Consider the following 23,489-nt stretch of genomic DNA (forward strand, 5'->3'; position numbering starts at 1 on the left):
CAGACGGTTGCCGTTTCGTCGGGGTTGGATAGTGGCTTTGACGGGATTGCGGTTGTGCATTCAGCCATGCACGCATCATACTTGACGCGTACAGATGGTATGATTGATAGGATTCCACTTAGCACCTGCCCGCGGTGGATCACTGCGACGACGGTGAGCGTAGCAATTAGTCTGGTTGTAGTGCCTGCGTACTCACCATGATGATATATGACTGGCATCATCGCATTAGAGCCCCTGCCCCGGACGGTTTGCGGACAGGCTGTTACAGATGACTCCTGCCTGGCTGCCCCGGTGAATAAACGAAGCCGGATATGAAACGCTAGTGAGGCCCGAGGATATAGAGGCGATTGCGGCTCTCTGTCATTGTTCAAGCAAATGAACTGCACCCAGAGGCTGCATACCTATCCCCCGCGCATTCTATACGCGCTCACCCTTTCGGTTCTCTTGGCTTGCACTCTAGCAAATGTCTTCATAAGCCGGGTCTGGGTTCGAACTACTGAACCTAAGAAAACCTACAGTAAGCGTCTGCGATACTCTGAGTTTTGAGTGAAGCCCGAAGCTGACTCCGTTTGTAGCATACTTGCAAGATGACTTCCCGGAGTCCTTCCCTATCGGCGCTCTTCCGCAAGCAAGCATCTTCGTAGCAAACACGGTCCACTACCAAATCAACACCACCGACGCTCCCGACGAATGGGCATCGCTCTTCCCCAGAGGCGGCGGGTACGTCCACCTGGGAGAAGAGCAAAGACCATTCCTGCTCTCGATGTACCACCAATTATACTGCCTGCGACATCTGAAAGATACGATCGCCACGCCTTCCGAGCAGAAGACGGGATCCCAGCTAGGTCGGGCTCAGCATTGCTTGAATTATATCAGGCAAGCAATATTGTGCGAGCCCAGCTTGAGGTTGGAGCCGGAGAGCGAGAGGATTAGGGACGCCGGGTTGCCGGCTGGGATAGACGGACTTGAGTTGGTGCATAGCCAGTGCAGAGATTGGACGGTGGCCTTCAAGGCGGTAGAGGAAAACCGCGCAAGATCACGGCAGGGAACGAAGAGAGATGTTGTACGAGGTGTTGTAAAAAAAGAACTTTATGAATAGAGAATCAAGAAACCGTCCTTGACTGTACATGTTCTAACGCAGACCCGTCAGTCGCTAATGTTAATGGACGTACAGGGAGTTAAATGTGTCACCTAGACCATACAAGCCGTCTTTGTACTCTTCATAATTCCACAAGACAGCACACCCTTCATATTTGCGAAACTCACTTATCGATGATGCTGGCTACGACCGCCCTCCAGGACGTGCTTGACAACAGTTCAGTCTAATCAACGTTACTGAGTATTGCTCAACGTCCATGCGAGCAATGAAGCACGGAAGGTCGAGATTGAGGCTTGTGATGCCCTGATACCTATGTAGCCAAACAAAAGTCAATTTAATGTGAGTACTGACAACAGTTGAACGTTGCTAGAAGAGAAACGGCACCTGGATGGGAGCCTCCAACAACAAATAAGCCACAACACCGGCCTAGGCTTGATACTGCACCTCCTAAATATTGTAAGACTTAGTAGACGAGCAACTGTCTTAAATGGACACCGGCCATGGCAGGCGCCACAACTCTTCGGTGTTCTAAGCCTTCTGCACGACCTCCGTCTTCTCCTGCTGAGCCGGCGCAACAATTGGACTTGTCGATCTGGAGGTGGTACTTCAAAGATGAGCGCTACCTTGCGGTCGGGAAGTCGTGTTACCCGGCCAGGACAGCATCTACAAGCTGGGTGATTTTCCCCGAATACCTTTACTCCGATCCTTGCCTTGTACGCGGGATTGCTCTGGGGAATGGAACTGTACCTGTGCGTATAGCGCATATATCGGGGAATATAGCAAGCTCTATCAGTACCATACTTCGTACTTTCTGGGCGCAATAGAGAAGATGAGCATGGTGCAGGCACCCCCGCTCAAGCATAGTACATGCGCTGCCCTCCCCTCGTAGTTCGTCGCGCGTGATTCTTCCCTTCAGTTATGAAATGATGCCCACTAACGTCGTCAGTCCAGCATACTGCTCATGCGGTCGTACCTGATCAGACCGTCGTGCTATAGAGTAACGCTTCACGCAATGATTCATTTTCGACTTCGCTACCGATCGCTCGTCGTTGGAGGCTCTACGTAGCGCGTGCTTCAGAGCACTTTGATCGTCACATCGTCCGAATACGGGTCACTATTCCAGCCTGAATAGATCAGCAGCATACAGTATACTTTTGAGATGGCATCGGCACGTATTTCCAGGCGGCTTAGAGCCCACTGGGCACAAAAAAAGCTGCGCATTTGGGGGGAAAATGCTGATTAACCTGTACGAGTTTTTTCCGTTGACAATTGCAAGCTGATTTTGAAGAGCACAGACCGCCGCAACGCTTTACCCTCCGCAGCCACAAGACAAATACAGCCAAAGTATATGATCCTTCCTAATCCGGCCAACCTTGCCGATGGTTTGACAGCTCCGGCTATTCTGCGGTTCCTTTCCCCGTGTCGACGCCGCGGGCCGGCGAAGATGAGATCCTCTCGACCAGATTCCAGATTTTCAAGGTATTTTGGCGTTTGAGCTGTCAAGAGGCCTGGACCCGCACGCCTCTCAGAAACGCACCCCGCCTCTGAGGTGGAGTTCCCCCTTGGCTCGGCCTACAACATTTTGCGTCACCGCCCTCGAAACTAGAGACGGAAAGCCACCCTGCAGACCCGGCCCCGGGCAATTAAGCAGCCCCAGGAATTTTTGCGACAACGAGCGTATTTTCTCTGCCATGCTCTGGACCGTACCCTGCGCCATCGCGACGTTTGGGGTGCGCGAGCGGGCGGAGAGCGAGAGGTATATAAACCGGGAGGACTTGGGCCAGGAAACGCCGTCGCACTGCTGCAACCCGTAGTCGCGCCTTCCTCGTCCTCCCCACGACAAGAACCCGGCCTCTCTGCCAGTCCACTTTTACTGTCTTTTCAGTACAGTCAGTCTTTACTGCATCGCAAGATGATGGCCCGCTTCTCGTCGTACTTCGCCGCCGCTCTGCTGGCGTTCGCCTCGCTGCTCTCGATGGTGGCTGCTGTCCCCGTCGAGGCTGAGCACCTTGAGGCGCGCAGCAAGACTTACCAGGGCCGGGTGAGTCCCAATGCGTCTTATTGCTTGCGCTGTACTGACCGTGATGACTTGCTGTAGGGAACCTGGTTCAACGTCGGCCTCGGTAACTGCGGCAAGGAGAACGTGGACTCCGACTTGATCGTCGCGCTTGACACCGCGACCTACGCCTCGGGCAAGCACTGTGATAAGGTCGGTTACGGTCTCGTTACTTGTACCTACTTCCACGCTGACAGGAGCCGCTAGTACATCACCATCGTCGACACCAAGAACGGCAAGAAGGCCAAGGCGATGGTCCGCGACTCGTGCCCTAGCTGCGGGGTCGGGAGCATCGGTAAGTCATATGCGCCGCTCCCCGCCTTCGACCTCACCTAACCTACGCTATCTACCCCAGACATGTCTCCCGCCCTGTTCAAGCACTTCGACTCGCTCGACACCGGTGTCATCTCCGTCAAGTGGTGGTTCAACTGATCACTGCCCACTACCCTGACTTGAGAGATCCGGGACCGTCTGGGCTATGCGGGGTCGTAGCCTGCTGGCGCGGTCTCGCTCTCACAACTGTATCGTTATCAAAATGCCTTGCTGCGCCCCTCGAGGTGGCGCCCACCGCTAGAGGAGGCGTATAGAGCCTACGCGGTGTCGTGTAGCTTAGATAGATGTGTTTTGTATCGCTAGAGGCAGCAACGTTGTAGCAATGCGAACTCGTGGTTCCTACTATGAAAGAAGCGTCCGCAGGGCGCATAAGGTCTTGCGACCCCGACTAGCATTCACCCACGTCTCTGTCTGATCACTTGTCCCTAAGTCTGCAATAAAAGTGTATGCCTCCCTAAATAAATGTCGTGGATGGATTCGTCTACGATACTGCACTTCCGGAATGTGCAGGTGAAGAGTGAGCTGGAGACGAGGGTCGGGAAAGCCAAAGTCAGACGGTTTACAATCCGTAATTACTCGTGGTTGAATCAATCTGGAGGTCAGCGAACGGAATAAATTTGTTGATGTACATATCGTGAACGAACGTGACATGAGACTGAACACAGTACTAGTGTTGCATGCGGCATATGAGCGCGGACAAGAAGCACCGACAATCTGGAGCGAAACAACTTCTGAGAGCGATTCATTCAGTACAAACTGGTGAGTGAAGCAAACGAGATACAATTCACATACTGAGCAGACCACTACCACGCATCTACTACTCGGATTCAGAAGCACCATTATCCTCGACACTCGGGGGGAGGACTTGAACGACCTTTATTAGCTTCGTTCCCCATCTTCCAACTGGAAACTCTTTCATGTCCGTCCGCCAGGCCTGTCCACCAAGGTCATTGTCCCACCACCTCCGACGAGACAGCCCTCCCATCCAGAATGGAGCCTCCTGTGTGATATACGAAAGGTCCATGTACGTTGTGGTCAGAATGAGCTTTATGAAGCCAACATCGTGATCCTGGCCGAAGGGAATGGTGTAGGACCTAGGGGACCCTGTCTCCCCGCCCTGGAGGCAATTGAGCGACTGACCAGCAAGAAGCGATGGCTGGTCGGAGGTACGAGGCAAATAGTATGGCCCTGGAACAGAGCGTATAACAGCCTGACTTCTCATCCGAAATATGTCACTTACTAAAGCCCAAGTCACTATCAAACCAAAGTATATAGAGATAGAGATCTAGACCCGACTCGTTGGTAATTGTCATGCCATAGAACCTCATCGGGTCCCCGAAGTTGCCTCTACCGACGACCTCAACAGTGTCTTGGCAGAGGAGGTTCGTCCTCGAAAGCGAGCGAGGAGCCTCGTCAGAGGTCTTCCCTTGGTTTTCGTACAACTTGAAGTCGGTATCCCAATCGAAGACTTCAACGAATTTGAGCGTGACTTCGACCTCGTCAGATAAGAGGTTGGAGCGGGGCTTCTGATCCATGTACCATCGCCAACGAGCCGCAGCCAACAAGGCCAGCGCCAACCCGGAATTTGGAATAGGAGGTAAACGAGAGATTTGATGCTCCTCATAATCTGGGTGCAGGTTCTCCAAGAGAAGTGCTTCAGGCAAATACGGATCCGTGGTGATCGAGAAGTGCACCGCTCCTGGTGTACGAGGACCCACCAAGGATCTGAACACAACACTCATATGTTTGATCGGTCCAATGCTGGCGTGACCCAGAATGCACATGGCAAGGGTCATGAGAAGGCTGACATCCTCGCCAAGGACGAGTAATCGGAAGGAGTCCGTTTCTATCAAGTCCTGGTTGGTCGTCGAGTTCAAGATTAACCGGACGAATAGGGGAAACAACTCGTTGTCCTTATTGGGTGCTTCAAGGAGTTTGCGCCGGTCTTCAGCTAGTGAAACGTCGTCACTACTATGCCATTACCGAAAGTAGATGACATGCTTACCGGATGACAGTACTGACTGGAGTTTCTGTGGCTCGTTCAGAAGGTCCAGCACGAGATCGTCAAAGTCTTCTTCCAGAGCTAGGTTGTACTTGAGGAGCTCCGATTTAATAGCTTCCGACTGTGCCCTCTCTTCCAGGACCGGGCGAAGCCACTTCACCGGCACAAATGGGACCGCAGATAAAGGTAGATGGGCTCGTGACACATAATCCATCGTACACGTTGTAAACACCGATTTATGGATCATTTGACCATCTACAATTTGGCGGCCATTTCCGTGGTTGGGCCTGTTCCATACCACCGGCATGAGTCACCTCACGACTGATGAACGGAGAAATAATACACACCACCATGTCATATCACTAGTGTCCTTGTATGAACGGCGTCTGAGGGGCAAAAATTCTACTATTCTCCAGGCCGCGGTGAGCGAATCAGGAGTCTTGTAAAGTCCTGTAGTCCACCATTTTTCCAGGAACGGTTTCAACCGGACACCTGCCTGGGTCGCTTCATATGACATCCATCGAAACGGAGGACCACTATGGTTCAACTTAATATTATTAATGTTACCCCCTCCACTGTAATGGGCAGTGTGAGCTCAGAGAATGCGAAATATCAGGCACCTCACATATCAGAATGAGTACCGGCAAACCAAACTTCCTTTACACGTGGGACCGGACGCTTACGAGAGCCCGTTTTCGCTGTTATTGGAGAAGGTTCTTTGCCGGGCCCATAGTGACGTCCGCCGTGGACATACTCAGGTTGGAATTTCACCCGACGTTCATCCAGTGCAAGTGCATGGCGGAAACGACAAACATGATTCATCCCGCAGGCAGTGAATGGGGCATCTTTACCCCTGAATAACCCTACAGAAGATACCGTGTCCCTATGCCGTCAATGTGTTCAGAAGGGGTTTTTGCATTCATATTGAAGCAAATTATTTACCAGGCACCTATGAAATGTACCTTGACGTTCCGGCTAAAAGTTTCCTTGAAACGTCCTACTGATTCTTCTGCAGTTGGAAGGGTGGAGGTTGGGTCCTGATCCGTCTTGGTCCTGTCTGTAGGGGCCGACGATGGGCTCGGTCCCATGTTTGATGTGTCCGCAGGGGAACAGGATGGGCCCTGACCCGTCTCGATTCTATCCCTAGGGACAGAGGACGGACCCTGGTTCGCGCCGAATCTGTGTTTAGGGACAGAGAGTGTGTCCGGGACCGTGCCGGATCTGACCTTAGGGGCAGAGGATGGATCCGCGGCCATTTTTGATCTGGTCTTAGTCTCCGAGTGTAGTTCTGATTCATCAATACTTATGTAAAGTTCATATGCACTGCGATACGATTATCAGGGGAGAGGGTAATTCGAATGGGTGATGCTGAACATACAAGGGAATCTGAGCCTGGTTGCCCTTGTGAATGAGGCCAATCTATGCTCAAGTAGTGTGGGCTTAGTAGACTGATGGTACATTGGCATTTGAACCGGACCTTATCTATCATGGCCGACAGGGCGCGCACTTGATAAGCCCCTCGAGAAAATCCTGTGCGAGAAGCAAAAATAGCACCTGAGAAAGGATGAAGATAGTTGGGCAATACTAACCAAATAGATATATGCGGTCACCCTCTTCATACTGTTCGGAGAGCCACTGGTAGGCTCCTAAGATAATCTTCTCGAACCTCCTGCCAATACAATTAACACATGGGTTAAATGCTGCAATAACTGTGAAACATCAAGTCGATGTGAGCACCTACCAAGCAATAGCAAGGTCAATCTTGTGACCAATGACTTGCTTCCACCAAGACCACGACTTGAACGAGGGCCTGGCATATGTCCCAATTCCACTGTTATAGTAAGTGAGCTGATTCTTATCTTTGACTAGGAAGCTATATAGCTGAACGACATTTGTATTCTTCCCCATATTTCAGATTGGGGAATGGTTGCCTGCACTCAATGTACTCGCCTTATCATTGTATTTATTTGCTGTACCGTCGATGCAGACCACTAAATTTCGGCCATTTTTCAGACATCCGCATTCCATCTCATCCTGTGATCTCGGATCCTGTGATTTCGAACCTAGGGATTTCTGACCCAACGGCTTCTCACTGTAGTCATCTACACGGAGTCCAGCGGGACCTGTCATGAGTAGCGCAGTTTACAGGAAAGATGGGGATCGGAGGAGGGGATAATGAGAGATCAGCAGGCTAACGATCGCCAGGGATAGGTGAGAAAGGAGGTCTTTATATGCTAGGCCGGTAGTTAAACTTGATATGGACTTACAAAGTCATGCAAATACCAGCAGACAGCTGACAGCTGTATTTCAATTGATGCGCGTCTAGTGAACGCCTGAACATCGAGAACGATTCCTGGCAAGGAAGAGAACCCCATGAGCCATACAACAAGTGACAGCAAGTCAAGCTAGTTCCGGTGGGCGTAGACTCGGAGTCAGGGGTACCTCCCATGAGGACACAATAACGAAGCTGACCTCTGACGACTGAGGCACATGTACAGACGATGACTCTTCTTAGCTCGTCCGGTAGAGTCAGCCTCGAGGCTGCCCTGTTACTTTACAAGGCGATATGATCTTGGTAAGCCAGCCTCCCTCTATTCGGAGATGAAGGGAGCACGACTCGAGATGATGCGTCCCCCCTTAACCCATACTTATCGTAGCCCATAACTCCTTATAACCCATAGCATACCCTCCAAGAGGGTCCATAACCCATAATATGAGCTTTTTTAGCCCGATTAGGCAATTATAAGAGTACATTTACAATAAGTGATTTGATTTTGTCGAGAAACTCAGTCAATCCGACAGAAAACGGTGCCCATATGGCGATATGTACCCATTTGCAGTGCGATGGATGGTACGGAACATGCCGGGATGACCATCCGCAGGCTCCCCGTCTCACGCTCCCAGCCATTGTCACAGTATGTCACACTGGCATCCACCAATTGACATAACAAGAGTTATACATATTACTTGGCGTGTTCATATCGGCCTCATACCAGAGGAAAGAAAACCCCAGAAGGACCCGAGCATCTACTATGTTCCTGAGTTGCCTTAAGTCGACCATGCCATGCACGGGAGACAGTACGAGAATATACCTTGCATGGGAAGATAGCAAGCGTCGAAGGTGATAAATTGGTAGGGAACCCCCAGCACCAGCGCTTACGTCGGTAGCTTGGAGAAACTAGTGTCAGCTTACTGCAGCGCCTTTACAGGAAATGGGCAGACTCATGACTTGCAGGACCATCGGTGAGTGTCTCGCTAAGAGTCCCCGGTCTCCTCCTTCCACATTGTCCGAGAGAACGACAAGATGAAGAAATTCAATAAAAACAGTACCATCAGGAGTAATTCAGGTATGCCCTCGGCGAATGCCTCCTTTACCTCTGTTATAGACGTCGCAACGGTATAGACGCAATCCCGGCTGCTATTCATGAAACTGTCCGGCCGACGTACTTCCTGTGCCTCAGACCTTGTTCCAATGTTATACAAGTTACAGAAGGAGTGGCAAGACAACATCTGTCTGGAGTCAAAGGCACGCACCGGTTGGCAGATCGAGTGTTGCTACGCGCTCTTAACTACGGTTGCATTTGGCTCAGGATATGCTTACATCGCGAACAGCCCATCGCCACTCCACGATGTCAAGACTTGACATCGTCGCGATGCACGCCCTCGTGCAGCACAAAGGATCCCAGAAAATCAGCAGGTGTGTTCGAGCGGTGGCACCTTCTCCCCTTTTGCGCGCTGAAGTTCTAATGAGTAAATTGCAAGAGCTGCCGTCGACTGGCTATTACCTGTAAGGACTTTGGTTGTCTTACGGCCGCAGATTAGGCAAACAGGCATCTGATGCTCGGGGAGTCTCTGCCACGGTTTGCTTGGCGGAATTCGAGCCCTTGGCCCGAGGAATGCAGTGGCCTCATCACCCATGAAGAAGCTTTACTGCGTAATGGACGCTCGGCTTGGTCGGAATCCGACCCGCATGTATAGTTTTGATGGTGAACCAGGCAGCCGAACCAGTAAGATAGGGATCAACATACTGGAGAGCAAAGCAGGAGACAATTGCGTTATTAGATCAAGCAGGAGATAGAAATGCGGGCAGCACGGTAGAGCCGTGACCGGGGCGCCTGGCCCCTCCGTCCCGGATATTCACCTTCGAGTCACGCCGAGATTCAAAGCGGAGTCGAACTCCGCCCAAATTTTTGCTCCGGTCGTAGGTTCATCGCGAATGGCGTCAAGTCATTTACTCGCTCTGTGACATGCCATGATGAGAACGACGATCCTCCTGGCCTACAGACAAGACAGGTGAGTGAGAACGCCACGATACACGTATGGATGGTGCGTACTGGTATCAGTAGTAGAAGGACGAGAACAGGGAGAACCTGAGCTCGGGGAAGCCCTCTCTTTGTCCCCGATAGCGCCCTGAGGATTTTTGTCGCGACGTACACGCGGCCTTTGTACTAGCAGGGTCGTGTTGAAACGGAATACGGTCCATTGGACACAGAAGAGGATTGTAAGGCATGCGCGATGTTCTCGGGCAGACCGAACTCCCACCACGAGCGTGACCGTAAGCTATAAAGCCGGCTTTTCGAGCACGATCAGATAATCGGAGCACAAGAAAGTAGCCCGAGGAATAGTTGCGATGACGAGCGGACTTTTTTTAGCATGCTCCTGACCACACCCTTTCCCAACGCGCAGTTTCGCGGAAGCGCTGAGCACCATGAGGAGCACAACCAGACTTGCCAGGCCCGGTGAGTTCGAGTCAACGCGTCGCCCTTCGTGCAGTGGGCTGAGGGCACTGGTACCTAGTTCAATGTCGGCAATGAGAAGGCAAGAGTAACGGGGACATAACGTGACGCCTCCAGCACGCACTGCGAAAAGGTCAGTATTTGCTCACCACCCGTACACCTTACTCGGTTGACATCGAACCGTCAGTACATCCTCATCGTCGACACCAAGAACGGCAAACAAGCCAAGGCAATGATCCACCGCTCCTCGCTGTGGGGGGAGACATCGCTAAGTCGTCCGACCTTCGACCTCCACGCCAGACACGTCCCCTGCCCTGTTCAAGCACTTCGACTCGATTGACAGCGCTTCTATACCACCACGTTGAGTTGAGACTCCGGGACCGTCTGGGCTATGCGGGGTCGTCGCCTGCCGGCGCGGTCCCACAACTGTATCGTTGTTAAAATGCTCACTGTGCCCCTGGAGATGGCACCCATCACTACAGGAGGCGTATAGAGCCTTCGAGGTGCCGTGGAGCTTCGATAGACGCTGTATTTTGTATCGCTAGAGGCACCAGCGTCGTAGCAATGCGAACTTCAAGTTGTGAATCTCGTGCAGATCACCTGCGGGAGCTGGAGCATGAGGGTCTTCAAGCAACGACTGTCAGTCCTGTTCAGCCTCGTTCGGCTCGCTTACTTAGCGTTTCCGAGGTAAGTAGTCGGCACTGCCGTACTGCAATGCAGAAAACCTTCTCTTTTCCTGATCGTGCAGATACCACTGACGACGATGAGTTGAGGAAGTTGATGGAAAGCGATATACCCGGATACAGTACGGATTTGAGGTAGTGGCTGAACTTGAAGCTAGAGCCTATGTAGCTGAGGCTAGAATACGCGATACCAATAGTCATAAGTCTGGCTCCACATGCATTTCAACTCGATACCGTCCTACTAGCAGGAGTCCTAGCGATACTACAACTTTGTTGCTACCCCTTGGCACCGTCATCAGCGTATGCTACTTCGCAACGTTATCCTTAGCCCTGTGCTGAATGACCTTTATAAGCTTTGTTCCCCATTCCCCATTCTGCAACTCTCCCGTGTCTGTGGGGAATGCATTACCGAGACCGACCCACTGCTGGTCACGAATCCGCCTGGATATCTCCGAAGGAGGCAACTGTATGAAATGCGACAGGTCCACGAACGTTCTCGTCACAATGATCTTCAGAAAGCTAACATCATAGGTCTCGCCAGGAGGTAGGATAAAAAACGCAGGGGGACCAGTCCCCCCGCCCTGCTGCAGCCTGAGCGACTGGCCGGGAAGAAGAGGTGGCGTATTGAACGAAAGGGGCTTGGTACCGTATGGTCCTGAAACAAACCATATTGGAAATCAACCGGGGATGCCACATGAAATGTGTCACTCACCAAATGACAGATCGCTATTGAACATATATGTATAGGGGTAGAGCTCTATCTCTGACTCGTTTGTGATTGTTATGCCATAGTACTTCAAGTTGCTACGATCCCCGAAGCCGGCACCACCGGTGACCTTGACGACGTCGTCCTCGACCAGGTTACTACCTAGCCGTCTTGGAGGCGGGCGGCGATCTCCTTCCGATACCTCCTCCGAGTTTTGGTCCGAGTATGGGTCATAGTCGAATATTTCATTGAATTCCACCGAGATCTTGACTGTGTCACATAGAAGATCGGTCCGGGGCGACTGGTCCATGTACCATCGCCAACGAGCGGCAGCCGACAAGAGGAGCGGCAACGCGAAAGGTGGAAAAGCAGGAAAATAGGACAGTTTCACGAAGTCCGGGTGTAGGTTGTGGAGACGAAGCTTTTCAGACCCATCCATGCGAAGGGAAAAGTGTGCCGTACCCGGAGTAAGCTCGGGGTCTTGCTCAGACCGAGTTATAACAATCATGTTCTTGTTCGGCCCGAACCTGGAATGACCTAGGAAGTACTGAGCCAGGTATATGAAGAGGTTGACCTCCACGCCAAGGACAAGTAATCGCAAGGGTCCCGGTCCTCCGACGACTGGATTGAGTTCTGACTTGATCAAGTCGAGAAACAAAGGAATCAGGCTTCCGGCGGCGTTCTTTGCTTCGACCAGTTTACGTCGATACTCAGCTATGGACAATTATTTTCACCACCATCGCTAGGAGTTAGCGTGAAGCTTACCAGATGATAGCTTTGATTTCAGGTCCTGTGGACGGCTCAGAAGATCCAGCACGAGATCGTCGAAGTCATCTTCTAGAGAAAGCTGGCACATTTCTAGTTTCCCTTTCACAGCTTCTAGAGGCGTACGCTCTTCCGCATCGTTATGAAGTCCCTTCAATGGGCCGATAGTAGGTGCACCAGTAGACATGGGTAAATGTGCCCGTGAAACGTAGCTCTCAGTATGCGCCGAAAAGACCGACTTGTGGATCATTTGGCCAGGTACAACTCGGCGCCCATTTCCGCGGTTGGGCCTGTTCGTATCAATATCAATCAAACCAACGATGAGTGGAGGCACGACACGCACCACCATGTCATGTCACTGGTGTCCTTATATGAACGCCGCTTAATAGGCAAGTATTCTAATAGTTTCCAGCCCGTTGTAAGGGACTCATGGACCTCTTTCAGTTCCTTCGTTGGCCATTTTCCGTTGTATGGCTTCAACCGGATACCTGCTTGGATCGCTTCATACGACATCCATCGAAATGGAGGACCGCTATGGCTCATCATGATCTCATCGTTTCGTACACTACCTCCTCCGCTTCAATGAACAATGTCAGCCTGAATGGCGTACAGCTTGTGAAGCAGTATGCATCTCACATATCAGAATGAGTGCCGGCGAACCAAACTTCCTTGGTATGTGGTACTCGATTCTTATGGGATTCCGTTTCGGCTGGCTCTGTGAGAGGTTCTTGTACTTGGACACGGTGAACTCCACCGTAGGCATACTCAGGCTGGAATTTGACCCGACGCTCATCGAGCGCAAGTGCATGGCGGAAATGACACACATGCTTCATCCCACAGGCGGTGAATGGGGCATCCTTTCCCCTGAAAAAGCCAACAGAAGATACCGTGTCCCTGGGATACCATCGTTTGGTTAGGGATATCTACATACAAGCGAAATTGATTAATTACCAGGCGCCCACAAAATGTACCCTGACATCCCTACTAAATGTCTCCTTGAAATGTCGGTCCATAGGCACGGAGGAGGGGTCCGGGTCCCGATTCGATTCATCAATGCTTGCATAAAGTTCATACGCGCTGCCATCAAGGCATCAGCAAAATTCGTGATTACCATGGCTGACGCTGAACATACAACGGTATCTGCGCCTGATTTCCCTTGTGGATGAGGCCGACCTACGGAGTGAAGGCTAAGTTATCTGACGATTCATTCACGTTTATGGGATGACCTTATCTATCATGGCCGACAGAGCGCGCACTTGATATGCCCCTCGGGAGAATCCTAGGTAGGACGAAGAATGGCACTTCAGACAAGAAAAAAGCCATCTGGCAGCACTGACCGAATAAATATATGCGATCACCAGCTTGATACTGCTCAGAGAGCCACTGGTACGCGCCTATGATAATTCTCTCGAACCTCCTGCCGCCACGATGTGGTGCGTGGTTCGTGTCTTGTAAGAATAGTGCAGAACTCGAGCGATGCAAGAGCCCACCAGGCGATGGCAAGATCAATCTTGTGACCAACTACTTGCTTCCACCAGCTCCATGACTTGAACGACGGCGTAGCGTATGTCCCAATGCCGCTGTTGTAGTAAGTGAGCTGATACTTGTCTTTGACTAAGAAGCTATATAGCTGGACGACATTCGTATTCTTACATAGATTTCAGACCTAGGAATCGTTGCCTGCAGTCAACGTACTCACCTTGGTATCGAATTTGTTAGCTGTGCCGTCGATACATACCACGAGGTTTCTGACATTTCGCCGACACCCGCATTCGAGTTTATCTTATGATTTCTGAGTAAACTAAATTGCAGGTACCAATGGGACCCACCCGTCATCGCTATAGCGGTCTTCTGAGAATTGGGGATAATGAGAACGCTGGTGGTCGCCGGTGCGAGGCGAGAATGCTTGCTCCTTTATGTATACAGCCAGTGGTCGCACTCTCCTGTCAACCAAAGCAACCATGCGGACTACGCAGGGCAGGCACGATATGTACTACTTGTAGGCGTTCTGACAGCGTTATGTTTTGATTTGTTCCCATCGAGCGAGCATCCGAACTTCGAGGACGATCGCACGTAATCCCGCGCCAGAATTTTCCGACCATCAAGGGACACGCGAGAGACAGCAAGCCAAGGTGATTCCAACGCGCTTAGTCTAACGCATACCAGACGCATACTGAGATAATTCGTCCAAGATTACCACATAACCAGGTCGATCTGTCTGCAGATTGTCTTGTCCTTCGCAAGGTGACTCGGCCTTTATGAGTCAGTAGCAGAACTTCCACCTTATCCGCAAAGGCAGCCGCATTCGAGAGCATCGCTTACTTTCGCCACAGCAGGTCGTTGCTGATACGTATACTCCGCCCACGAGGCGCCTTCAGCTCGCCAGTAAAATTGGCCCTTGTCGCCTTGTAAGGCTATATAACATTCCCAACGCAAGCCAGTGACAGAGCTTCCATATGCCTGGAAATGAAGTCAAGGGGAATGCAAAAGTGTATTTTGCCGTATCATTGACTCGGGCGGAAGTTGCTTGAAGTTCTAACTCCGCTCGCGCGCGAGGCGCATGTCAAAATGGCCTGCCTCAGGCCTCAATACTGCCTCACTGGGAGACGCAGGGGGGACGTCGTCAAATTGCCTCAGCAGCGGCACCAATTGACGAAGGACTACATGTGTTAGTACTCGGGGCATTCGACCATTTGCCCCTTCATATTGGCTCGTTCTCTCCTCTTTTCATTCCCGGACCGTACTATTGCATAGCGTTCTCACATATTGTAGATTCAGACAGAACTGTAAGGATGCATGGTTGTCAGCGGGAACCTGAGTATGCGCTCCTCACTCGCGCATGGAACAGCGGCCATGCCCGTATGGCAAGACAGCAGATGCCAAAGGGCATATTACACTAGCTGGAAATGCCCACGTTAGTGCTTTCGTCTGTAGCTCTTCGGTAGCATGGAGAATCGTATCAGCTTACTGAGGATCCTCAGCAGGAATGTGCTCTGGAAATCTCTTGGATCGCAGCACCAGGGACATCGGGCGAGTATAAATGTTCACCGTGTTCACCTCCGGCCTTGTTTTAGACAACGACAAGGTCAAGAAACAGAAGAAAGAATACCGTCACCCGTAAGCCAGGTATGAATGCCGCTCTCATCAACTCTGTCGAGGGTATATTTTCAAGCCGGCCAGTGCGCAATGCATGTTTAGCCAGTAAATGCGCCCGTCTCCATTATGTCAGTACACACTTTCTACGACTCGGAACGCGGTCGAATGTTAGGCAAGATCGTTCTGGTCAAGACTGGGTCTGTCTGTAGCTGAAAGCACGCACCGGCGAGGTATGTGATTGCTTGCAAGTGCACCGGGTGAGGGGGCAGACGGCGTAGACGACGAGAGGGACAATATGGGGGATATCCACATAATTTCCTGATGTTCCCCAGCTCAGGCCCTACAAACGTGGGCAACCGCCACTCGATATATTCTCTCAGGGTTTGATACCGTAACCATATGCGCTCTCGAGCAACACAGGGTATCCCAGGAAATCAGCAGGTATATGATTCGGTGTACCTTCTCCCGTTTCATTTATAACCGGCGCGCTGAAGCTCTAGTAGACTTCAAAAATACTGGTTTGAACGGGTAATCAACTATAGGACCTCGAGAACGAAACGTGATGCTCTTACGGACCCAGACTGGGTATACAGGCGTCTGATGCTCGAGGAGTTTGCTATAGCCCATTAAGCGGAGGTTGAGCCTTTGGCTCAAGGAGCAATGGCCTCATGGTCCAGGATGAAGCTTTACTGCGTAAGGGACGCTCGGCTTGGTCGGAATCCGACCCTCAGTGCACTGTTGACGGTGAAGCAGACAGCCAAGGCAGAGAGAAACGTAAGATAGGGATCTACATACTAGGCAGCAAAGCAAGCGACAATGCGTTCTTAGATTATACAGGAGACAGAGAATGCGGGCAGCACGCGAGCGCCGCGGCGCCTGGCTCCTCCGCCCCTGATATTCCGGTCACGCTGAGATTCAAAGCACAGTCCAACAACATCCCACCCATTCCTGTCGTCCCCGCCCTTCGTGGATTAGTCGTGAATGACGTCAAGTCATTTATTCGCTCTCTGAAATAAGCGCGACGATCATGCTGGTGCACGAAGGAGGACAGGTGAGCGGTCACAAAAGAACCAGAGTCCGAGTGAGTGCGTACCGGTATAGGTAGTAGAAGAACGAGAGCAGGTAGAACCCGAGCTTGATGAAGCTCTCCTTTTTGTGCCCCGATAGTGTTCGGAAGATCTCCGTCGCGTCATACATATGGTTTTTGTTCTTTATCCTTATTCATTCCATATATCAGTGTTCCGCAAATCAGACAGATCCAAGAGGCGCGAGACGTACTTGTTGACATTATAGGCTAGCAGGGGTGCGTTGAGCAGGAAGGCGGTCCATTGCCCACAGAGGAGGAAGAGAATCGTGAGGAAGGCGTGCGCGATGTTCTCGGGCAGAACGAACTACAATCACGGGCCAGGGCAAAGTCAGTTCTCTCCGTTCATCCATATAGTCCGACGAGTGCCACAGCACCTGGTTCAGCTTATTGCACAGGTCTATAGGATTGATATAGTCGCATTCCAAATCCGAGAACATAATGATCTGGGAGAATATTCGGGCGAGGTCAGGGTAACTGCCGTTTACACACCTCTGCGAGAGGTGCAAACGCAGATACTGCGACTCACGAAGAACACCATCGTAAACAACAATCCCGCCGCCATTAAAACCGAGAAAAGAAAAAGCCATCCTGCGCCGCCCATCTTATCGTTTCTCCCTGCGCTGTCGAGGTTAAATACGTTTGAACGAAGCAGAACCTGCGGACAGGAGATAGGCACGAGGACGTGGAGGGTGACGTTCGACTAAGAGTGACAGATGTCACGCACGTGAAATGTGACATTGGTTCCATCTTGGAACGGCCGTCGTCGCACGACGCGTTGTGGCCTGTCACAGTTGTGGCATTGGGCAAGTATCGACTCAGTGCTGATTTTCTGATCCGAGAAAGGCTGGAGACATTTTTATAATTCAAATTCTGTTCTCTCGTCGATCTGAAACAGCTGTAAATCCTCAAAGTTGGCATGCTGCCCCCAAGTTCATGGTTCGTCCGTACGTGGCCAGTTTATCAGCCCAACAGTAACATGACTAACCACTCTCCAGCGCCCCAGCGATGGAAGGACCATGAATTTTTTGTTCATGTTCCTCATGATGTCTGGCTGGAAGTGATGGAATACCTGCGCCCTTCGCGGGACCAATCCATCCCTGAAAGCAAGTATGATCTAGAAAACCTCAGCCTGACCTGCCGGTACTTCTGTGCCATCTCGAGACCCTTGCTCTTCGAAGATGTGAGATTCACGGGGACCACTGGTCAGGATGACGATGCGAAGGACCATGCAGGATGGTTCTCCGAGGTCAAGAAGAACAGAATGAACTCCTTGGCCTCTTTGGTCAGAAAATACCGGCTCTGTCACTGGTCGACCATCTCGAACGATACATTTGTGCTCTTGTTCGGCGACAAGCATTTTCGAGCGATTGCGCAGCTCCCTAATCTCTGGAGTCTATCCTTGGACAAGTGCAATTTACAATTCTCCAATCGCTTCGGAATGTTCCTTCACGAACAAATGAAGACCGGAATAGGGTTAAGAAATTTAAGACACCTTCACTTCAGCCGGACAACTCTCGATGCTCACATCTTTGTGTCACTTCAAGAACTTCCAGCTCTCGAATCGCTGGCGTTCGACCAATGCTCGTTCAAACGCGATTCACCTCAGGTGCACTTTTCCCTTAATCAAAAGATCGGTCTTCGTCATTTCCAAATGATATTCGGAGAACCTTCCGGCCCGTGGTATGGTTGGAATGCATCTTTCATGTCTGAGATAGCTACATTCGCCTGCCAGCGATCCCTACGAGTGTTCAAAACCGATGTCATACATCTGTCCTCGGCGCTATTCAACTCTAATTGCGAGCTTGCCATCGAAGACCTTGCAGCCGTAATTGGTTCAGCAGATGATTTGCCTATATTCTCGCAGTTCTTGGACCGGACACCGTCCATCTGTAGCCTTTCCTTCTATGTGATGCTAGATTCTGATGGGGATACGGTACTTAGACTCAAGGACGGGGCTTTGCCGAGTCTTCAGACATTGCGCTGTCTGCCCGAGCACATCTTTTCCCGCCCTGTACGCCGATACTGGACAGTCCCTGAGTACCCTGCACGGTACACCATACGGGACACGCGCAGCGTGCGTAATCTAGAGGCTATTGCATCCTCCATTGAAGAACTCGGTATCGACAGCCAACTTTATGGCAATCGGTTCCTGCCTGCTTTCCCTTCGCTCAAGTCACTCATAGTTCTTCCGGGGTCCTCACCAGTGGGTACCTTCCTTTACTGACGTTTCGTATGTTTCATACCAATTGCGCAGCTGAGTGTCACTCTCAACATACTCAAACAATCACTTTGCGAGTCCTTCCACAACAAATGTCTGGCCGATCTTCCCGCAAACCAGAACCCAGGCCTCAGCACGCGCCGAGAGCTAGCCTATAACCTGGCGGACCAGAGACGTTTGTTGGCCCTGCTCAAGTTCACCTTTCCACGCGCACTACTGCTTCAGCTTTGTGGTTACGTTGAATGGCACCGTAACGATTACACCAGCGATCACTGGAAGCCGCGCATTGTACAGAGGGAGGACGCACGGTTTGCCCTGATGCGGATGGCCTATAAGCCAGACGTGCCGGTCGTCGACTGCGATGGCGTATTTGCTGGATTATTTCGGCCTCAAGAGATGTCGAGCGCGTTGCGAGGTCTCCTTGGGTTACAAGAACCGAATGCTTGAGCAGCCGTTGGGGTGATCCACCTTTTCTATGTTGTGGCATCGGACGAAGAGAAAGTGCCTTGCTATAGGTTATCACATGTCTCGCAGTACTTAGTGAACTGTCCCTTCCCCTCTTTATATACGTACTACTCCGCAATATAAGAAATCTTTAGCTTAGACGTTCAACGTTCTGGAAATGCGGACAAGAGGAAACCGGTTCTGTCGATAGTCGTAAGGGTCACGAATGTGACGTGTGACAACAGGTGCCCGAACTTGATACTGTGCGTCAGTTAAGTACATGCAACTGCAACAGCTTGGGCATAGCAGCTGTCCTATTGACACAGAACCTTTGAGCGTAAAAGCGGCTATACGTCGTTCGAACCGTGTAACGTATTTGAGATGTTGCCCCCGAGCTTCTGGTTTGTCCGTATGCGCTCAGTCTAATAATCTCTGCTGGCTCCATGACAACCGTCTCCCCAATGACTGCAGCACCGGCTCGCTGTCGCGGCGTAGACAGTCTCCTCCAGCTCTCTCATGATATCTGGTGCGAAGTAGTGGAGAATCTGCGCCCTTCACAGGATCAGTCCTTATCCGAAAGCAAATACGACCTGGCCAACCTCAGCCTCGTATGCCGGTACTTTTGTGCTATCTCAAGACTTTCGCTCTTCGAAGAGGTCAAGTTCAGCGGGGGCTTTATTCAGCATGCTGGCGACATGAAGGACCATGCAGGATGGTTTTCCGAGGTCAACAAGTCCAAGACAGATTCTCTGGCCTCGTTAGAACTTACAGGCTTTATCATTGAGTGGAAGTATTATGCTTGTTATTTGCCGATAGGCACTTGCAAGCCATTGCTCAACTTTCGAATCTGCGGAGTTTATACCTCGGCCTGTGCGATGAGCATTTCACCAGGGGGCTCGGTGAATCTCTTTGCGCTAGAGTCCATCCCGGAGGGGGACTGACGAACTTACGGCTACTCCATTTCTCCTCGGCAACTTTCACAACTGACATATTCATGTCACTCCAAGAGTTGACTTGCCTCGAAACGCTGATCTTCGACCAATGCTCTTTCAAGAACCCCTCATTTCGACCGAAGTCCGCCCTCACACCGGAAAGGCATAGAATGGGTATTCTTCACTTCGAACTTACGTTCAAGAGAGGAGCAAGCGAGGCATCGTGGCTCTCTCGCAACCCGGCCTTTGTCGCTAATATAATTCAATTCGCCTGTCTGCTGACCCGGGTGTTCAAGACTGACGTTCGAGAGCTGTCTCATGCCTTCTTGGAGCTCGAATTTGAGCTTTCAATCGAAGAACTTGCAGTGGTAATAAGGGTGGGACATCTGCCCGCCTTTTCGAAGTTCCTGGAGCGAACACCGTCCATGGGAAAGCTGTCATTTTTCGTGGAGGACGACAGCGACGGCGTACAACAGGTGACACTCAAAGCCAGAGCTTTGCCGCGCATGCATTCATTGTGCTGCCCCCCGGGACACATACTTCCTTGTCCTGTTCGCCGATACCGAACAGACCCGCAACTTCATCGGTCATCCGCGCGAGATATGGAAAATATGCCGGATCTGGATGGATTTTTTACCTCAGTCGAGGATCTCGGTATAGACGAGGACCTGTACCGCAGCAGATTCCAGTACCGATTTCCATCCCTCAAGTCCCTCAGAAGTCTCGTAAATCCGCAGCAAAGGTGTGTTTTTCCCCTTTGTGTAAAATATGGTATGCTTTATCCCGGTCCCTTAGTATATGACGTTTGGCCTAGGCGAAGAGTTACCTTGCAAGTCCTTCCATAACGAAGGGGCCGACGTTGTTTATTTGCCTGTAGGTTCAGACGTCAAGGGGGATCGGGGGACGACATGTAACCTAGCGACCCAAAGACGTATGCTCGCTGACCCGAAGTCAACGTTTCCCCGAGCGTTGCCTTCAACTCACTGGTCTTGTCGAATGGCGTCGTGACCATTGCGACAGTGATCATTGGAGGCCGCGCATCGTATGAAGGGAAGAGGCGCGCCGTCATCTGATAAAGATGGCTTCAGAAAGGTATAAGCCCTGCGTCGTTGACTGCGATGGGGTGTTCGCTGGGCTGTTTCGGCCTCAGGAAATGACAGAGGCCTTACGAAACCTGTTTGCAGAGGGAGGACAGGAAGTTTGAGATGTGGGCTGCTACTAATCTATCCGGGTCTCAGCCGCACATCTGGTCGGGTGTAGACAGAGGATGGAGGGTAACGGCGATCTTATTAGGATTTACATTTCTGGCATTGCTGAGCAAGCTGTCCACCCTGAATCATTATCTAGACCACAAAAGCAGTGTCAGACGCTCGGCCTTGTAATTCGAGTTCATCTTGAATCTCTCCATGATTCGGCAGCACTGTGCTCTGAAGCTACCAAGGGCTGCGACAGGAAACTAGTGAGGATTCAGTTTGAAACAGGACTGATGACATCGAGCTCACCATTTGACTCACCGAAGTTCTGATTCCAAAACGGACCGCACTTGACACTGAAGTCAGCCGTTGCTCGATGTGGACATATAAGCTTCAGGCCTCCGCGCAGGTGTTGTCCAGCTCTTCTGTTCTCTGACGATGATTTCGTATCGGTGCCTCAAATTTCCCGTTCTCCTTGCCTTCCTCCTTGCTAGTTGGCGAGTGGCCGCCACGCCTTTATCTCCGCTGCTGAAGCAGCCAAGAAGTCATCCCCCGGACGGCAGCGTCGCTCCTCACTTCGTCCTGTACACAGATCGTTTCGTGCCAGCGCACACGGGTCCCCCGCCCGTATCTGAGGTTCAGGTAAGGTCTTGCAATATTCGCGTTCTTCAATATCCCTGCTTACCCCTGCATTCAGGGTTTCAACGTCGTGTGTGTATCTTTTCTTGCAGCAGATGACCGATCAATTGAACGGACAATTCTCGCTCGCCTAGAGTATTGTCCTTCCTCCTCATCGAAGGCGCCTACGACAAAGCTGCCGAATGGGCCCAGATGAGCCCGGTGGACAGATCGTCCATAAAGGCTCAGTATGCCGCAGCTGGGATCAAGCTTTTAGTCTCTGCATTCGGCAGTACGGACATACCTACGACTTCAAATGCTGACCCTGTCGCCACGGCGGATAGTATGGCAGCGTGGGTCAAGCAGTATAGTCTTGACGGTATTGACGTGGACTACGAGGTGCGTATTTACCGGATAAATAGAGGAGAAAAGCGTTATTAAAGCGGTAATTAGGACCTCAACGCGATGACGGCTGGCGATGGTAAAGCGGAGGCTTGGTTGATCGCGTTCACGAAGCAGCTCCGGGTGCACCTGCCCCAGGATCAGTATATCGTGACACATGCGCGTATGTCTCTTGCTTTTGGCACTTTGTAGCGAAGAGATCTGATGGGCGTCCACGTTTCGATAGCTCTAGCCCCATGGTAAGCGCTGAACGACTTGATGCGCGCCTGAAATGTAATCTTAAATGCCCGCTAGGTTCTCCCCAGGCCATTGGGGCGGAGGAGCATATCTGACGGTAGACAGAACCGTCGGCCACTTGATTGACTGGGTATGTGTCATCTATCGTTTCGTATGTTACGGTTGCTGATATCTTTCGGTGGACGTACCAGTACAACGTGCAGGTGAGTCAATCATTTCGGAGAGCACTCCGGGCAGGTTGATTAATAGCAAGATTCTAGTTTTACAATCGTATGTTCTCACCCGTCACCAATATCCGCACAGCTCTGACGTAGCGCTCTAGAGGGCCTCCTGGAATACGTTACGTGTCCCGGCCTGATTACGGCTTCTTCCCCTACCTGGCCAAACACTGCCGTCTTCCAGATCGCTGCCCAGAGCATTCCACTGAATAAGCTGGTCATAGGCAAGCCTGCCCTACCCGCCGTGGATGCCAGTAACGGATGGATGGATCCTCTGACGCTCTCTTCCTGTCTGAAGGAAGCGAGGCAGAATGGCTGGAGTGAGTACCTGCCTGCGGGGTCTAGCATTACAGTCGCGCTAACACCGTTCCTAGACGCGGGCGTCATGACTTGGCAGGTGGGTCTGCACAGATACAGGGTCTTCGTAAGAGTTTTGGCTTACAGACTTTCTGTAGTATCCGGAAGGAGGAGCGCCATGGATAAGCGTCGTACGGTCCCAGGCTTGGCCGGTGTAAGGTCCCTGTGACCATGGACCGCCTCCGGTGCTTCTTCTGCTTTTTGGTCCTTTCTCCTTTCTTCGTTCCCCTTGTTTCTTCGCTCTTCTTTGCTTCTGTCCCCATAATTATTCTTTCGCTCAAAGAGACTCCCCGTGGAGCTAATTATT

The 23,489-nt window shown here is 51.4% G+C and overlaps 9 protein-coding genes across 9 annotated transcripts; 5 read left to right on the top strand and 4 right to left on the bottom strand.

Annotated features, from left to right (window-relative positions):
* Positions 1–589: 589 nt before the first annotated feature.
* Positions 590–1,099, top strand: GLOTRDRAFT_41860 (uncharacterized protein; the record flags this gene model as incomplete). The annotated part of the gene is made up of 1 exon (XM_007867906.1): positions 590–1,099. A coding segment is annotated over one exon (510 nt), but the record flags the coding sequence as incomplete, so codon positions are not given.
* Positions 1,100–2,814: 1,715 nt separating this feature from the next.
* Positions 2,815–3,835, top strand: GLOTRDRAFT_60937 (uncharacterized protein). Its single transcript, XM_007868031.1, has 4 exons — positions 2,815–3,140; positions 3,198–3,308; positions 3,363–3,450; positions 3,511–3,835. Exons 1-4 carry the CDS (start codon positions 3,012–3,014, stop codon positions 3,585–3,587), a joined length of 405 nt encoding a protein of 134 aa, XP_007866222.1. The 5' UTR covers positions 2,815–3,011; the 3' UTR covers positions 3,588–3,835.
* A 256-nt stretch (positions 3,836–4,091) lies between these two features.
* Positions 4,092–4,453, top strand: GLOTRDRAFT_99987 (uncharacterized protein). The gene is made up of 2 exons (XM_007868032.1): positions 4,092–4,219; positions 4,281–4,453. Exons 1-2 carry the CDS (start codon positions 4,138–4,140, stop codon positions 4,355–4,357), a joined length of 159 nt encoding a protein of 52 aa, XP_007866223.1. The 5' UTR covers positions 4,092–4,137; the 3' UTR covers positions 4,358–4,453.
* Positions 4,404–5,797, bottom strand: GLOTRDRAFT_93613 (uncharacterized protein; the record flags this gene model as incomplete). Its single annotated transcript, XM_007868033.1, has 4 exons — positions 4,404–4,488; positions 4,517–4,676; positions 4,729–5,439; positions 5,494–5,797. The coding sequence occupies 4 exons, from the start codon at positions 5,795–5,797 to the stop codon at positions 4,404–4,406; spliced, it is 1,260 nt and encodes a 419-aa protein (XP_007866224.1).
* Positions 5,798–5,962: 165 nt separating this feature from the next.
* Positions 5,963–7,257, bottom strand: GLOTRDRAFT_27349 (uncharacterized protein; the record flags this gene model as incomplete). Its single annotated transcript, XM_007867888.1, has 7 exons — positions 5,963–6,065; positions 6,116–6,373; positions 6,433–6,567; positions 6,869–6,909; positions 6,968–7,020; positions 7,080–7,159; positions 7,232–7,257. Coding segments are annotated over 7 exons (696 nt in total), but the record flags the coding sequence as incomplete, so codon positions are not given.
* Positions 7,258–13,012: 5,755 nt separating this feature from the next.
* Positions 13,013–14,139, bottom strand: GLOTRDRAFT_41937 (uncharacterized protein; the record flags this gene model as incomplete). The annotated part of the gene is made up of 7 exons (XM_007867912.1): positions 13,013–13,274; positions 13,332–13,457; positions 13,513–13,553; positions 13,607–13,659; positions 13,718–13,797; positions 13,871–14,028; positions 14,080–14,139. Coding segments are annotated over 7 exons (780 nt in total), but the record flags the coding sequence as incomplete, so codon positions are not given.
* Positions 14,140–16,215: 2,076 nt separating this feature from the next.
* Positions 16,216–17,261, bottom strand: GLOTRDRAFT_76356 (cornichon). The gene is made up of 5 exons (XM_007868034.1): positions 17,090–17,261; positions 16,938–17,006; positions 16,755–16,867; positions 16,570–16,692; positions 16,216–16,506 (listed from the first exon to the last, which is right to left on the bottom strand). Exons 1-5 carry the CDS (start codon positions 17,162–17,164, stop codon positions 16,473–16,475), a joined length of 414 nt encoding a protein of 137 aa, XP_007866225.1. The 5' UTR covers positions 17,165–17,261; the 3' UTR covers positions 16,216–16,472.
* A 278-nt stretch (positions 17,262–17,539) lies between these two features.
* Positions 17,540–18,787, top strand: GLOTRDRAFT_129350 (uncharacterized protein; the record flags this gene model as incomplete). Its single annotated transcript, XM_007868035.1, has 1 exon — positions 17,540–18,787. The coding sequence occupies one exon, from the start codon at positions 17,540–17,542 to the stop codon at positions 18,785–18,787; it is 1,248 nt and encodes a 415-aa protein (XP_007866226.1).
* Positions 18,788–21,563: 2,776 nt separating this feature from the next.
* GLOTRDRAFT_105895 (glycoside hydrolase) lies at positions 21,564–23,340 on the top strand (the record flags this gene model as incomplete). The annotated part of the gene is made up of 10 exons (XM_007868036.1): positions 21,564–21,616; positions 21,914–21,997; positions 22,124–22,367; positions 22,422–22,533; positions 22,597–22,609; positions 22,665–22,737; positions 22,868–22,877; positions 22,930–23,145; positions 23,200–23,222; positions 23,281–23,340. 10 exons carry the CDS (start codon positions 21,564–21,566, stop codon positions 23,338–23,340), a joined length of 888 nt encoding a protein of 295 aa, XP_007866227.1.
* Positions 23,341–23,489: the final 149 nt, after the last annotated feature.

Source organism: Gloeophyllum trabeum, assembly GCF_000344685.1.
Source record: "Gloeophyllum trabeum ATCC 11539 unplaced genomic scaffold GLOTRscaffold_00007, whole genome shotgun sequence".
In the NCBI taxonomy this organism is placed as follows: Eukaryota; Fungi; Basidiomycota; class Agaricomycetes; order Gloeophyllales; family Gloeophyllaceae; genus Gloeophyllum; species Gloeophyllum trabeum.